General features: G+C 32.7%; 1 protein-coding gene and 1 pseudogene across 2 annotated transcripts; both read left to right on the forward strand.

The window, feature by feature from the left end:
• The first annotated feature begins 1,223 nt into the window (after positions 1 to 1,223).
• On the forward strand, positions 1,224 to 8,029 carry LOC145042858 (ABC transporter C family member 8-like). 2 transcript variants are annotated; one of them, XM_078991359.1, is made up of 12 exons: positions 1,224 to 1,460; positions 1,652 to 3,606; positions 3,686 to 4,009; positions 4,087 to 4,173; positions 4,532 to 5,116; positions 5,798 to 5,962; positions 6,065 to 6,359; positions 6,444 to 6,658; positions 6,787 to 7,092; positions 7,169 to 7,232; positions 7,308 to 7,547; positions 7,635 to 8,029. In XM_078991359.1, exons 1-12 carry the CDS (start codon positions 1,436 to 1,438, stop codon positions 7,730 to 7,732), a joined length of 4,359 nt encoding a protein of 1,452 aa, XP_078847485.1. In that variant the 5' UTR covers positions 1,224 to 1,435; the 3' UTR covers positions 7,733 to 8,029. The 2 variants fall into 2 exon arrangements, with proteins under 2 accessions (XP_078847485.1, XP_078847486.1); XM_078991360.1 differs by having other exon boundaries at positions 3,689 to 4,009; positions 7,635 to 8,028.
• A 5,154-nt stretch (positions 8,030 to 13,183) lies between these two features.
• Positions 13,184 to 14,276, forward strand: LOC145042859 (serine acetyltransferase 5 pseudogene; annotated as a pseudogene).
• The last annotated feature ends 2,196 nt before the right edge of the window (positions 14,277 to 16,472 follow it).

Raw genomic sequence — 16,472 nt, forward strand, 5'->3', positions numbered from 1 at the left:
GTGAATGAGTGTATTTATTTATGATTAGAGGTATGCATTTTATGATAAAATGTGTATTAATTTATGAATAACAATGTATTCATTTGTGAATAGAAGTGTATTAATGTATAAATGATTGTATTTATTTATGAATAGTAGTGTATTCATTTCAATTGATGAAAAAGGCATTGAATTATTTGTAATTTGATGTGTATTCATTTGTGATTGGAGTAATATTTGGTTTTTTGAAGAAACATTTCGTTTGTGAATACAAATGTATTGATTTGAAATTGGATTTATATTCATTTTTTTGAAAAAAAAAACGTGAAATAGGAGAATAAAATGATTTTTTTAAGATTTTAAATAACTTTAACTAAAAACATTTTTTATATTCCATTAATAAAAAAAATAAAAAATTGAATATTTCTTTGTTTTTTGGTAACCGATCCTAAATTTAAGGGAATTTGATTGAATTTTAATTTAATTAAAATATATAGTTACTACTATGCCCTTATATATTGATTGATCCAGAACTGTTCTCGCGTTCTCAATCTTTTAGGTGTTCTTATTTGATCCTCTCTCTCTCTCTCTCTCTCTCTCTCTCTATATATATATATATATATATATATATGTGTGTGTGTGTGTGTGTGTGTGTGTGTGTGTGTGTGTTGTAAGTAGAGATCAGATAGAGCACAACACAACGATCATATATACACAGAAAAGAAATAGTGAGGTTGTATTTTATTTTCGGTAGTTAAAATACGAGTGATACCTTACAGTGAGCGATCGGATTAAAAGTGCAGTTTTAGCCTTGTATGATTGTAATTTTCTTTAGTGTTAAATAAAATCCTCTCTCTCTTGTTCGCCCGTGGATGTAGGTCAGATTAGACCGAACCACGTTAAATACCGTGTTTAATTTTGTTTGTAATTTTTTGTAGTTTTTTTATTCTGTGAGTGTTACCGAAATCGTTAAATATTTTTCAGAACTGTTTAACTTGTTTTGTTGCATTCCCAACATAATTTATCACCAAATTTTTTTAACAAAAATCCTATAATTTTGATTCGTCATTTACGCAATTTTGTCTATCTAAAAAGATAATTGTTGAAACTTAAAACTATAGATAACAACTTTCTATTTAAAAGGTTATTTAAGGAGAATCTTTTATAATAAACTAAAATATTTCTTTTAAAAAGGTTACAATCATTTTTTATAATAAATGCCAACGACTTATTTATTTATACAAAATTTGGAAGTTGGCTGAACACTTGCACATGTTGACGCTGCGTATCCAAACTTCCAAACACCAGCATCGATCGTCGGCGTAATTTGTGTAATTTTACGGAGATGGAGAAGAGAAGATGAGCTCCTTATATACACACACGTATTACAGAAGCTGATAATAAAGAATGGAGAATATCGTTCTAAATTGAGCACACATAGAGATCTTCTACATCAATGGCGTCTCTGAGGAGTTTACTTGGTAACTTTTCATGTTTTGACGCCTATTGCATATCTTCTAGCATCAACTTGTTGCTAACTGTATGCAGTTTTTGAGAATTTCGTTTTTCGCTACGTATATCCTAATTTTTATATTAATTTTAGGTTTTCAGAGGTATAATTCCAAACTAAACTACATGTGCTAATTGTTTCTGTACAACGGTCCATTTACAGGTGGATGCATTTGTGAGGATGAATGTGATTTGGAATCACCAGAAAGTCAAAGGATCATCTTAGATTTGTTGAACTTGCTGTTTGTCATCGTCTTCTGTTCGAATTTATTAGTTGTTTATCTGAAGAAACGTGGAGTAAGAGAGAATCGATACAGGAGAAGCGACTGGATTTCTGTATCAGTCGCTATCTGCTGTTTTCTAATCGGCGGTGCTTATCTTGGCCATTGTTTATGGGAAGTGATTGCTAGAACTAGGAGCTTCAATTGTTCAGATTGGGTGATGAACATTGGTAGGGTACTTATATGGTTAACTTTGACAGTTTCATTGCTTGTAGAAAGATCAAAATTCATCAAAACTTTGGTCTCTGTTTGGTGGATGTTACTATTTGTGTTTATGTCCACCATAGAAATCGAGAATTTAGTAGAGAAACACAGCATCTTAGTGTTGGAGATTATAGAATGGATAGCTAGCTTCTTTCTTTTCTTCTGTGCTCTGAGAAATGGCAAAGAATTTGTCACTCAACAGACACCAAACACCTTATTAGATCCTCTATTGGCAAACGAAACCAAGGAAGGGAACACAAATCAACTAAAAGAGCCTAGTTTTTTAAGCAAATTGGTATTTTCTTGGGTTAACCCTTTAATTTCCTTAGGTTATAGGAAGCCACTAGTTCTTGAAGACATTCCCTCTCTAGCACCTAAAGACCAAGCTATAGTTGCCTATAACCAATTCAAAACAGCATGGGACTCACTTCAAAGGGAGAAGACCTCAAATGATGCTAACCTAATTGTCAGGGCATTAAAAAGAGTTTATTGTACTGAAATGGTATTGCTAGGAATTTATGCATTGCTTAGAACTATTGCAGTCATAGTGGGTCCTTTGTTACTCTATGCCTTTGTTAACTATTCCAATCAGGAGATAGAAAATTTACAATACGGACTCCTATTAGTAGGATGCCTGATTGTAGTCAAGGCAGTTGAATCTTTATCACAAAGACACTTTTTCTTTGATGCAAAAAGAACAGGCATGAGGATGAGATCAGCTTTAATGGTGGCAGTATATGAGAAACAACTAAAGCTTTCTAGTTTAGGGAGGAAAAGACATTCTACAGGGGAAGTTGTAAACTACATTGGTGTTGATGCATACAGAATGGGTGAATTCCCTTTATGGGTTCATGTAGCTTGGACTTCTTTCATCCAACTCTTTTTAGCCATTGGTGTCCTGTTCTCTGTAGTAGGAGTTGGTGTTCTCCCTGGATTAGTTCCTCTCCTCCTGTGTGGGCTTCTAAACGTGCCATTTGCAATAGCACTTCAGAAATGTCAACTTCAGTTTATGGTTGCTCAAGACAAGAGACTAAGGTCAACTTCTGAGATCCTAAACAATATGAAGATCATTAAATTACAATCATGGGAAGAGAAATTCGAGGGTTTCATTGAGTCTTGTAGAGAAACCGAATTCATATGGCTAAGTGAATCTCAATATAAAAAGGCTTATGGTTCAATTTTGTATTGGATGTCACCAACTATCATTTCTTCAGTCATTCTATTCGGGTGTGCATTTTTCAAGAGTGCCCCTTTGAATGCTGCCACAATTTTCACAATTTTGGCAACTTTAAGAACAATGTCTGAGCCAGTCAAATACTTTCCACAAGCTCTTTCAATGTTGATCCAGAGTAAAGTTTCATTCGATAGGATCAATTCCTTTCTGGTGGAGAATGAGCTAAAAAATGATGGGATCGGAATCATCCATTCCGACATTCAGAAACATTCAGGTACCTGTATTAGTATACAACATGGCAGTTTCAGTTGGGATCCGGAATCACCCTTTCCGACTCTAAAAAACATAAATATAGAAGTTACTAGGGGACAGAAAGTTGTAGTTTGTGGGCCAGTTGGTGCTGGAAAATCATCACTATTGTATGCTATACTCAGAGAAATAACCAAAACTTCAGGAAATGTGAGTACACAAACAACTTTTTTTACATTTCACTATAATATGTAAATTTCTAAAGTTTATTATTGCTTTTTCTTGCAAGCAGGTGGATGTTTTTGGATCAGTTGCTTATGTTAGTCAAGCTTCATGGATTCAAAGTGGGACAATTCGGGATAACATACTTTTTGGGAAGGGCATGAACACAATCAGATATGAGAATGCCATAAAATCATGTGCTCTAGACAAGGATATTAATGATTTCAACCATGGTGATCTAACAGAAATAGGTCAAAGGGGACTTAATATGAGTGGTGGGCAAAAACAGAGGATTCAACTCGCCCGAGCAGTCTACAGTGATGCTGACATATATCTTCTTGATGACCCTTTCAGTGCTGTAGATGCTCATACAGCAGCAACTCTTTTTAATGTTAGCTTCTATAATTTCAATTTTTTTTTGTCATGATTGTCTTTTTGGTAATTATATTTGAATTATTTAACTTTCAGGATTGTGTTATGACTGCTTTAAGGGAGAAAACAGTCATTCTTGTCACTCATCAAGTGGAGTTTCTCTCAGAGGTTGACAATATTCTGGTAATGAAAGTCCTTTTCACATATTTAGCATATTTTGGGTCTGTTTTGGTATATGATGGAATGGAATCACAAAAGAATGGAATGAGCAGGGTAATGGAATAGATCATTACATTCCATTGTCATGTTTGGTTGGCTTGAAGTAATGGATTGAATCATTCAAACATGTTTGTTATGTATAATTAGAAAACTAAATAAAGTTAAATTGGTAAGTGAGGCAAAATATTATTTTATAAACATAAACTTTAATTTCATGAAAACATTGTTAAATAAATTGCATATAAACATATTTCATTTCGTTTGATAAATATATTATATGTATTTTAATACTAGTCACATTATTTTCTGTTATTGATTTAAGGTGATGGAAGATGGTGAAATTACTCAATCGGGTCTCTACAATGAACTCATAAAAGCAGGGACAGCTTTTGAGCAGCTTGTGAATGCTCACAAGAATGTAATAACAGAATTGGAGTCTTCATCTTATGAAAAGAAAAACACCCCTCTAAAAGAAACAAACAGTTTAAACCATAGAAATGAAATTAATGAAATATCAAAGTCAACCGTACAGTTGACTGAAGAAGAAGAGAAGCCAATTGGTAATATTGGGTGGAAGCCTTTCTTGGATTACATCGTTATCTCAGAAGGTGGATGTTACTTGTTCTTGAGCCTGCTGACTCAGATTGTTTTTTCTGCTCTTCAGGCTGCAGCTAGTTATTGGCTAGCTTTTGCCATTAAAATTCCTACAATCAGCAGTTTCATGTTGATTGGTGTTTATGCATTAATTTCAACCACAAGTGCTTTTTTTGTTTTTTTGAGAGCTTTATTCACTACCCTTTTGGGATTACAAGCCTCTCAAGCCTTCTTCTCAAAGTTTACAAAGTCAATCTTCAAGGCACCCATGCTATTCTTTGACTCTACACCAGTTGGCCGGATTCTGACACGAGTAAGGCCTTGTTTCTATTTTCTTTTTTCTGTCTGAATAAATTATTCTTAAAAAATATATGTGAAAATGAGAGGAAAAAACAAATGTGGGAAAACTTTGTAAAATATTAAGACTTAACTGGAGAAAGCCTCCTTTTACTTGGTTTCTTTATTAAGTTGTTCTTTCTGCATTAAATTAAAAAAGAAACATCCATAGCTTATCAGGTTAAGAGCATGTTTTTTATTTCTCTTCTTCCCATTAAGTTCTGTATAAAGTGGCTTAATGGGTAATATGATCCCATTCAGCCATTGTTTGAATACACACAAATGCCCATTTAACCTTATTGTTTATGGGAAGTGATTTGTACACAGCACTTTTTATCCATACACCACAATTTATGCTTTAGAGGGGTTGTACAATATGCATAAAAAACATATCATTTTTGTGTATGGATAACAAGTATTGTGTACAAATCACTTCCCATTGTTTATAGAAAGTTTTTTTTTGGACAGTGAATTATCTGAATACGAGCAAAATGACCATTTTACCCTTTTCTGTATGGATAAAGTACTGTATAGACAAAGTCTGTTTCTTTGGACTGAATGAACTGTCTGAATACCAACAAATGGCCATTTTACCCTTTTATTTATGTGATGTAAATGTGATTCATATGCAATTTTACATCTCAAATTACTCCTGCAGGCATCAACAGATATGAGTGTAGTGGATTTTGACATACCCTTCTCGTTTGCTTTTGTGGTAATTTCTGGTATTGAATTGCTCACCACAATCACCATCATGGCATCAGTTACATGGCAAGTCCTCATTGTAGGCATTTTTGCTACAATAGCTACAAAGTATTTCCAGGTGAATTTTTACCTTTTTTACTTTTACTTTTACAAAACATAAAACAAAATCCATGTAAGTACATAACATATTCAATCTTCTTGGTGTCTACTCTACATACAGGGGTATTATCAACCATCTGCAAGAGAACTTATCAGAATCAATGGAACAACAAAAGCACCTGTGGTAAATTATGCATCCGAAACATCACAAGGGGTGGCTACAATAAGGGCGTTTAAAAAAGAAAAAATGTTCTTCAAAAACTATTTAAAACTTGTAGATATTGATGCAAGCACTTTCATTTTCACAAACGCAACATTGGAATGGTTGGTGTTGAGGGCAGAAGCACTTCAAAATCTGACACTTTTTACATCTGCTTTTTTCCTGGTTTTACTTCCAAAGGGGTATATTCCTCCAGGTATTCGTTTTTCTATTTTATATATATTAAAACTTTGTTATCATAAGTTTTAAATCAAATCAACTTATTTAATTTTTTTTTTAGGTTTAGTTGGGCTTTCCCTTTCGTATGCATTGGCGCTTACAAATGCCCATGTGTTTTTAACACGATGGTATTGTAGTCTGTCCAATTATGTAATTTCAGTAGAAAGGATAAAACAATATATGCATATTCCACCAGAGCCTCCAGCAACTGTGGAGGATAATAGGCCACCACCTTCTTGGCCTTCAAAGGGTAGAATCGTCTTTCAAGATGTCAAGGTCAGCCCACTTGAATAAAACCAACAAAATGCTTCATGTAAAAATGTTTTTTTATAACCTACATGATTTTAACTAAAGATGCACAGATACCATTACGACTAGTTTCAATTCTTGGGTGTGTGTTTCAGATTAGGTATCGGCCAAATGCGCCACTGGTGTTGAAAGGAATCAGTTGCACCTTCAAGGAAGGGACACGAGTAGGGATTGTTGGAAGGACAGGAAGTGGCAAAACTACCCTTATAACTGCTCTTTTTCGTTTAGTAGAACCTGATAGTGGAAGAATTTATATAGATGGTTTGGACATTTGCTCCATAGGCTTAAAGGACCTCAGAATGAAACTAAGTGTCATCCCTCAAGAACCTACCCTTTTCAAGGGTAGCATACGAACAAATCTTGACCCCTTAGGACTTCACTCCGATCATGACATATGGGAGGTAAAAAAAAAATATAAAAGAAAATTTATATTAAATTTTCCGAAAACTTTTTTATTAATTTGATTGAATCTTTCAGGCATTGGAGAAATGCCAGCTTAAGAGCACCATTACCAGTCTCCCAAACTGTTTAGATTCATCCGGTAACAACACTGTAGAATTCCAATTCCAATTTTCCAATTCTAAAATGTATATGTTTTTTTTTTTGGTTACAACAGTGAGTGATGAAGGAGAAAACTGGAGTATGGGTCAACGACAGCTGTTCTGTTTAGGAAGAGTGTTGCTTAGGCGAAACAAGATCTTAATTCTTGATGAAGCAACTGCATCAATCGATTCAGACACAGATGCCACTGTACAAAGGATTATAAGGCAGGAATTCTCAAGTTGCACTGTTGTAACGGTTGCTCATAGGATTCCAACTGTTATAGACAGTGACATGGTCATGGTCCTTTCCTCTGGTATGTATCTTATTCTTCACAAACCCATATCAATCGTAAAATGACACAATTACCCTCTGCACGATAGTAAAATTTCATGTATAATAGGTGAAATGATGGAATATGATGAGCCATCGAAGCTAATGGAGTCAGATTCTTATTTCTCAAAGCTTGTTGCTGAGTACTGGTCTAGCTGCAGGAGATGATCCACGGGTAATTTCTTTTCAACTTGAAAGTATAAGTAAATTTTCTTATTATTTGTTATATGTATGTATATATGTATATGTATGTGTATATATGTATACACATATACATATATCTGCTAATTCATTATTCTTTATGAAGATTTGAACTTGGTATTTTGGAAATCTGAAAGAATAATATGCAAGTTATACAAAAATTTCGAAAGGGTATTTTGGGTACTTGTAGATTGGATGAAACTCGTTGTCGTTCTTAAGTTTATTTTCATTAATTATTGTAGTATAATTGATGGTATTTTAGGCACTTTAAATGTCCATCTTTTCTTGTCGGTTAACAACTTAACATATTAATCATTTTCTTAAATGACTTGCTTCTTGTGTATCCTTCAAGTTAATGTCGGTTACACAGAATTAAAATTATTTAAATAGAAAATTTACAAATATTTTTTTTAACAGTAACTATTTCATTGAAATTAACTATTAAATGGTTTTAAAGCGGCGACTTTGATCATTTTCTATATTGATCATTGATAGTTTAGTGAAATGTAATATTTGATTTGATGTAATTTCTAACTATTGTTATTATTATTATTATCTAAGTAAAAACTAGCCTTTTGGATATTCTAAAATTATTTAAAACAAGCTTTAGCTTATCTCACATTTGTATTGTATTTAAATTAACAAATTAAATACGTTGTGTAAGGATTTGAAGAACAAGTATTAAAAATAAATTTATAAAGAAGGTTAATACAAATTTTGAAAAAATACAAACTAATATGATTGGAAATAAATGTTTATCTTGAACCATATGAAAACAAAAACCACTATCGTAATATATACACAAATAATCATTTGTATTGATAAATAATATAAAATATAAATATTCAGATTTTCATTATATTTATTTTAAGTAGTCTAAATGGTTATATATATTGAGGCATTGCTTGATTTGGAAATGTAAAATGTCTACACTCTTTTCCCATATTTTCATAATATGTGAACCAAAATTCTGCAGTGTGCAAAAAGATTTTAAATATGCATATTTGTTGGTTTTTTTGTAGGCTACATAACCAATAAACCATAGATATGCATACTTGTGTCGCAATCATCAAAACTTGTGCATACCTGAAAATTAAAATACAAGGATACATGATCACAAACTTGATCACCAAAAAGAAAATTGATATTTTTATTACAGTCTCTTTCTATCAGGATTGTCATCACATTCAGGTCTCATGCATGTATCGTCTTTTGAAACAGACAATTATTTTTCGAAATATTTGCCCACCTGCAATATAACTGATCAAAAATATCGATAAAAAAACAAACACCACCTGTGAATCAAGAAACTTTCTTTTATAATGTTGTTTCTTTGAATAAAAATGTCTAAATGTATACTAAATAACATAGTGTGAGGTCAGTCATTACTATAACAATTCATTACTATTCAACGTTATAATTTTTAATAAAACAATTCAAATGGATATTTCTAGAAAATAATGAATAAAGAAAATCCAATTAATATGATAAAAAAATAAATACTATCGTGAACCATCTTAAATGACATGCTATTAACAAAATTCTTAAAATCAACATGGTTATTATAAAAAATGTCCCTTATTTATATATGCCGGATTTTAACTTATTTTATAAAATGACCATATTGTTCAAAATTTCACATTTTGACTAGGGTTTGGATTTTAAAGTAAATGCTATTTTTTTTGGATAAAAACAAACAAACCAAACCACTGGCAAGAAGCTAAGGAGATGAGTGCAAGGGAAAACAAAACACAACAAATTACAAGCATAAAACAAAACCAAACAATCAAGAGAAACGATTCACCCAACAAATAGGGAACACATCCAACCAGTCCAGCTCCTTCCAATATTACCGTTGTACGTAAACCAATCAAAAGTCTATGCAATAATAAGATCCGTCATTCTTGTAGGTGAAACATTGCTTTTGTTGAAAATTTTATTATTTCGGGCTAACCAAATATTCTAAAGTGAGGAGTAGAGAATTACGATAAGTGAGAGTCTTTTCTTTGGGCAATTTCGCTAGGAAGTAGCAAAATCAACCAATTCCTAAACGTTTTCACATTGAATACCTTGTATCTCGCACCACCTAAAGATCTAAAATCAAACCGTTTTAGAGAAATTGCATTCCATTAGAAGATGTGAAACAAATTCATCTTCCTGCCACATAATTGACAACACAAATGTTGGAACAAAATGCCCCTATGACCAATAGTTGTAGCAGCAGGAATTCTCCCCTAGGTAGCCTTCCAAACAAAACATTTAACTTTGAGAGGAATGACTTTGGACCGATTTATCAAAGGCCCAATGGGCTATGATTGTTTTGTGTCTATCAGTTGTCTCAGGGTACTGATGGACAGGTAGATCCCGTCCCTATTAAGATTGAAATGAAAACTGATAGCTGAAGAGAAATTGAAATCAGTTGAAGCAATTAAGGTGTAAAATTCATTCCATTCAACAAGAAAATTAACATCAGGAGAGTGTCAAATCCAATTCCACGAGAAACCACTTTCGCATAATCGATCCTTAAGCGTGCATCTCTTAGCTGACTCCATTCGATAAAGGTGGGGAAATTGAGATTGTAGAGTGCAATTCTCGCACCAGATGTTTTCCAAGAATAATATTTTGATATTAAAACCGAGGAATAGAGAAAAAAGATTATTGGAATCGATGTTGTGAATGGAAAGACATTTGACAGCCTTATCAATGTTCTTACATATGCCGGATGTATCCATTCTTCCCAACTAGTAGTTGGAAGGTTGTGGTTTTAGGTTGTGAATGCTAGCAATTGCTTCAACCCATAGTGTCCTTGCTAATTCTCCACCATCACTTGACTAGGAGTGCAATGTTTTGATCATATAATGATCCAACACCCACACCACCTAATTTTTTCCCAGAAAATATATTGGACCAATCCACCCGGTGAATCTTTCTTTTTTCATCATTCCCACCCCATAGAAACATTTTGAGTAAGTTATTAGTAGAAGAGTGGCGATGCGTTCTAGATCAAGTGACTTAAGTTTCGAAATTAACACACACGAAGAAAGAAATCAACCATTTCATAGACGTTGTGGTATTCAAGATAAGTTACTACTCACATCTTCCGATCTAGATCAAAGATTGTGAGTCTTTTGAGTTATTTAATTAAGAACTACCTCACAATTGGCACAAGTAGAATTTTTGGAAAATACATAAGCAATTGAAATGAGATATTGGAATAACATCCTAGTGAACATAGTGTTCAAAAACCAATTGAAGCAACACTTATAGCCTAGCATTTTTTGATTAGGGTTTTGATATTTTGTGTTGCTTTCATTGCTTTTGGTGGTTTGGTTATTTTGATATTGTATAATTATATAATCATATGAGTACATTACCTTAATTAGTTGAATGTCATTATAATTGCAAGTTTGGAATAGGTATGTAGGTCTTTGTATCGTTTTGACATGATGAATGAAAATAAAAAGTTTCCTTTTGTATGAAAATGATTGAGTCGTGGTTTGGCTTCAAAATAAATAATATGATTTCTACCATTATATAATGTATTGCCAAAAACATACCAAACATGTCACCTAACGCAACCAAGTTCATTAATCTCATATTTTTTTTAACTCGATGAAAACAAAACAAGTATAGGGCATGTTGGAACTCATATAGGGCTTGCAAAGTTTGATCATATCAACCTCATACTAAATCAAATAATATATTGTAAGTTCCAGTCGAGTTCACGACATTCCAATAAAATAGTTCCATATAACTTCCATGAGTTCATGATATTCCGTTTCAATGCAATTTGTACCTTTAGGGAGCATTTGGCACGTAGGATAGAATTTGATGGGATTGGACTGGACAAGACTCAATTGATTATTTATGTAATGTTTGACAATAATAGAACGAGACGGAACAAGAACGTAAAATTATTGGATTATCCTTAAACACATCAAAATTTCATAAACTATTTCTATTCTTTTAGGGTATAATACTTATAAGTATATATATCGTTAATAACTTTATTAAAATAATAATAACTTTATTAGAAAAGAGTGGTCTCTCTTTCATAAATTTGATTTTTTTTTTGTCAAACACTATCTATGAACTTAAAAAATTAAAAAAAAAATCACGATTTTATGTGGAATAGATAATTATTAGTCATCATGAATAAGAATGAGAAGATGTATTGCGTTTGAAAAGAAAAAAAAATGTGATAAGAGAAAATATTACAAGAGGAAGAGAAGATGTGAAGCAAAGAAAGAAAAACACTTGAAGAAAAATAAAACAAGGAGAAGAGGCATTATTTTAGGGTGTTTCTGTCAAATATTTATAGTTGTTCCATTCTATTCTATCTTTTTAGATGAAACTAAAATATTAACTGTGGTCAATAACCTCTTTAGTTCTTGTTCCATTCCAACTAAATACCCTTTGAACAACATTGTTTCGTTTTATTCAGTTCTATTTCATCCACTAAATGTTGCCTTAGTGGTGGAGGTGGCACACATGGTGCTTAAAAAACTGCTTATTGAATTCATAAACTCCCATTTGTTGTCATACATGGTAATCAAGGCCATCACATATGCTTAATGATTGTTTGTCGAAGGCCTTTGAGTCTTGAGTTTGGTAAGGCCTCATAAATCTTTAAACCGAGAATTGAAGTCCGCAAGCTGGGGTTTTCTAAAATCCATGCTATACATCCAAAATAAGTTAGACAATAAAATGTCTAGTGAATTATATGTTGATCAACTCTTTTTAAATAAAGAATAGAAATCTCAACACCCGAATCCTCCCAAAAACTTATAAATAATATTTTAGTTGCAAAGGGGACGAGGTGCATAATTTCACAAAGGGGATCCATGTTCAAAACTCTAGCACATACAAAACATTGGTGATACTCCATGATTTATCCCCACGGATTGGGCCTTAAGACGGGTTTGATGTGGGTCAGCCAAATATTTCCCTTGATTTCTGATTATTAACTGGGATACCTCTTTATTAATAATAACTGTTTTATTAAAACATAACTTAAATAAAAAAATCTAACTTCAAAATTCATCGATAGGGATTAAAATGTCAATATGCTCAATACCATGGTATTTAAATTAAGAGAAATTAAATTGCCTCCTACCTTTTATTCCTACAATTATTCCTATCCACTAAAATTATGACAAATCACTATTCAATTTAATTGTTTTTGATATATTCCTAATATAGTATTAATGATTTAGTTTAAAAAATATGAAAACATAACACTTGTCATAATTTTATTGGGTAGGAACATTTGTAGGCATAAAAAGTAGGAATCAATTTAATTTCTCTTAAATTAAATTAAATTAAATTAAAATACGAAATATAAGAAATGGACGAAGGGCATTAAAGTAAAATAACAATACATGATTAGTGGTATATGCTGTATCGTTTTATACTATGACCGTACAATAATCCGGTTTGGGCCACACCCACCCACTTATTCACACAGACTTACGCCATCTCAAGATGCCGGTTCAAGATCGGAACGCCACATCGCAGTCCACGATGTCATCATCGTCTCCACAGACCGCCGTCAACGGCGGAGAAAACGAATGCGACTGGGTCTGGAACGAAATCAAAGCCGAAGCTCGCCGCGACGCCGAATCCGAACCAGCCCTCGCCAGTTACCTCTACTCCACCATCATCTCCCACTCATCTCTCACACGCTCTCTCTCTTTCCATTTAGGAAACAAACTCTGCTCCTCCACTCTCCTCTCCACCCTCCTCTACGATCTTTTCCTCAACACCTTCTCATCCGACCCATCTCTCCTCTCCGCCACCGTCGCCGACCTACGCGCCGCCCGTCAACGAGACCCTGCCTGCATCTCCTTCGCTCACTGCTTATTAAACTACAAAGGCTTTTTAGCGATCCAAGCCCATCGTGTGGCCCATAGACTTTGGGCTTTAAACCGGAAGCCTATAGCACTTGCGTTGCACTCACGCATAGCGGATGTTTTCGCGGTGGATATACACCCTGCTGCTAGGGTTGGGAAAGGGATTTTGTTGGATCACGCAACCGGTGTTGTGATTGGGGAAACGGCGGTGGTTGGGAACAACGTATCGATTTTGCATCATGTGACGTTAGGTGGAACCGGAAAGGTAGGTGGCGATAGGCATCCGAAGATTGGGGATGGAGTTTTGATCGGTGCTGGTGCGACGGTTTTGGGGAATGTGAAGATCGGAGAAGGGGCGAAGATTGGGGCGGGGTCACTGGTGATGATTGATGTTCCACCGAGGACGACGGCGGTTGGAAATCCGGCGAGATTGGTTGGTGGGCAAGAGCAACCGAAGGTGCACGAGGATGTGCCTGGTGAGACGATGGATCATACGTCGTTTATCTATGTGATTTGAGGTTTGTTTTAGATTACTGTAATCTGGTATTACTATGATTGTGATTAGGGTTTTGATTATTCATGGATAAAATTCATAGGAACCATCACCAAAATTTGTCATGAAATGAACGATTAAATAAAAGAAAAATGGTTTGTTGGTATGCTGTACACACACTGATTTAAGTTTTATTTTTTGGATATCGATTAAACTAACCATTAAAAAGATGGTTACTAACAAAAATGACTGATTATTTGTTTGTGTTTATTTTTGTTATAACGATCTATTTTGGAAACATTATTTTGTAGCACCATTCAGAATTCCCGAATCTATCATATTACTAAGTAAGATAACTTATTAACTTGTTGTGTTTTGGTATATTATTGTAAATCCAAGCCTCAGCTATGTATTTTCTAATGATAACGAAATACGTTAGCATATGATATAACCGAATACATTACAATTAAAAAAGACAATAAATAAATATATATATATATTTCGTTGAGAGTAAAAATAAAATAACGATATTGAGATTCAACCTCATTCACATATTTTATATCTGCTGCTTTAACTTTTCTACGACCCGATGTGGCAGACATGTTATAGTCATAATGATTATATATTGTTGTCCGTTCATTTCTCCTCCACCATCATATCTGCCACAACCATCTCAGATACTAGCCGATTCTATTACTATTATCTTCGTTACTTATATCACTGTATCTCTTCTGACACCAAGTATCATAATTATATATGATTACTCGAACATACATATATGTATAATCATTTATGATTATAAATATACATATAAACATGTATAATTATATATGATCATACATTTTTGTCATATAATTATTTATTATTAGATATATCTTGTTGTTGCTATATGTCTGAACGTTAGAATGACAAATGAAAAATATATGGTTGAGGTTGAAGTTCAAAATCTCAATTTTTTTAATCTCAAGTGAATTATACGTGTCATAAACATTATCAAATTTTTTACAATATAAACCATAAACAAGACATACTACTTGTTTTAGGAAGCCATATAACAACATAAATAAATAAGAAAATATTTTTATACTGATGGTTTTTTTACTAACGTTTTCTTTTCATTTCATTCCCTCTCATTTCCCATATTTTCCTTCCTAAAATAACTCGAGAGTTTGAGTATACCTTAACTTGTTTTAAAACAAAAAACCATAAATATATGTAAATTTGTGCATACGGTACTTGGAAAAAATATATACGTATATGGTACTAAAAAATGTTTGTGCATAGGATGCTAAAAATGTATACGTATATGGTACTAAAAAATGTTTGTACTTGGAAAAAATATATACGTATATGCTGCAATAAATAAAGGGATATTTATGTCAATTCAACTGCTTTATGTTATGTCTTTGGTCATACGAATAACTCTAATTTTGACATGTTAGATTTCAGATTATATTTACGTCAAATTTTACTAACTCCAAAGCAAACGTTATTTCTTTAGAATGTCATGTTGCAAACAAGTTGGTTAACTCTTATTTTTAAAAAATAAATTGGTTTTGTTAATTACTTCCTTTACGGTGGTTAACTAAATATCCCTTTATTTATTGCAGCATAATAAATATGCTTTAAATATTTCTTAATGACGTTATTTATATAAAAAGATAGATTAAAAAAATTAATAGACTATACATGTCACGGGTTTATATAATTTTATATTAATAGAATGATAATTAGGAAGATGATATTTAATTTTTCCATATGTTAACAAACATTACAATATTACATATATCTGCTAATTTACTTCTAAACTATATTTTTGTCTCAAACTCAGATACTTAGAACATTTACTTTGGGACTCATGTAATTAAATGTCTTTGGGGGTTTCTAACTGTTTAAGGCATCTCAAAGCAATCATTAAGTTTACTATTAACATTATTTAAATATTTTTGGCAATGTTTTGAAAATTGGACCAGACATTGAACATGTTGTCTTATCGGTTTGATGGTTAAATTTGTTCGATCGGTCAGACCGGTCTTAAAAACTCGATAAATTGGACACATCATTACTCTTGATTATTTTTAATAAATCATAAGATGACACATCATTACTCTTGATTATTTTTAATAAATCATTTAACTTATTTAAAAATGGTATAGATGTCAATTAAAGAACTTTGCTATCCACGATTTCAAAATCTGTATATTTAAAATAACTACATAATGATAAACTACTTACATATTAACAGTTACGATAGCTTATAACCAAAATATTATGAATTGGAGATTCAGTTAATCAATTCGTCATCCATAGTTTGATCTTACAAAAAAAATACTGAAAGTAAAAAGAAATGAGTACGCAAGAA

The sequence above is a fragment of the Lactuca saligna genome, chromosome 4, assembly GCF_052625555.1.
Source record: "Lactuca saligna cultivar CGN05327 chromosome 4, ASM5262555v1, whole genome shotgun sequence".
NCBI lineage: Eukaryota > Viridiplantae > Streptophyta > Magnoliopsida > Asterales > Asteraceae > Lactuca > Lactuca saligna.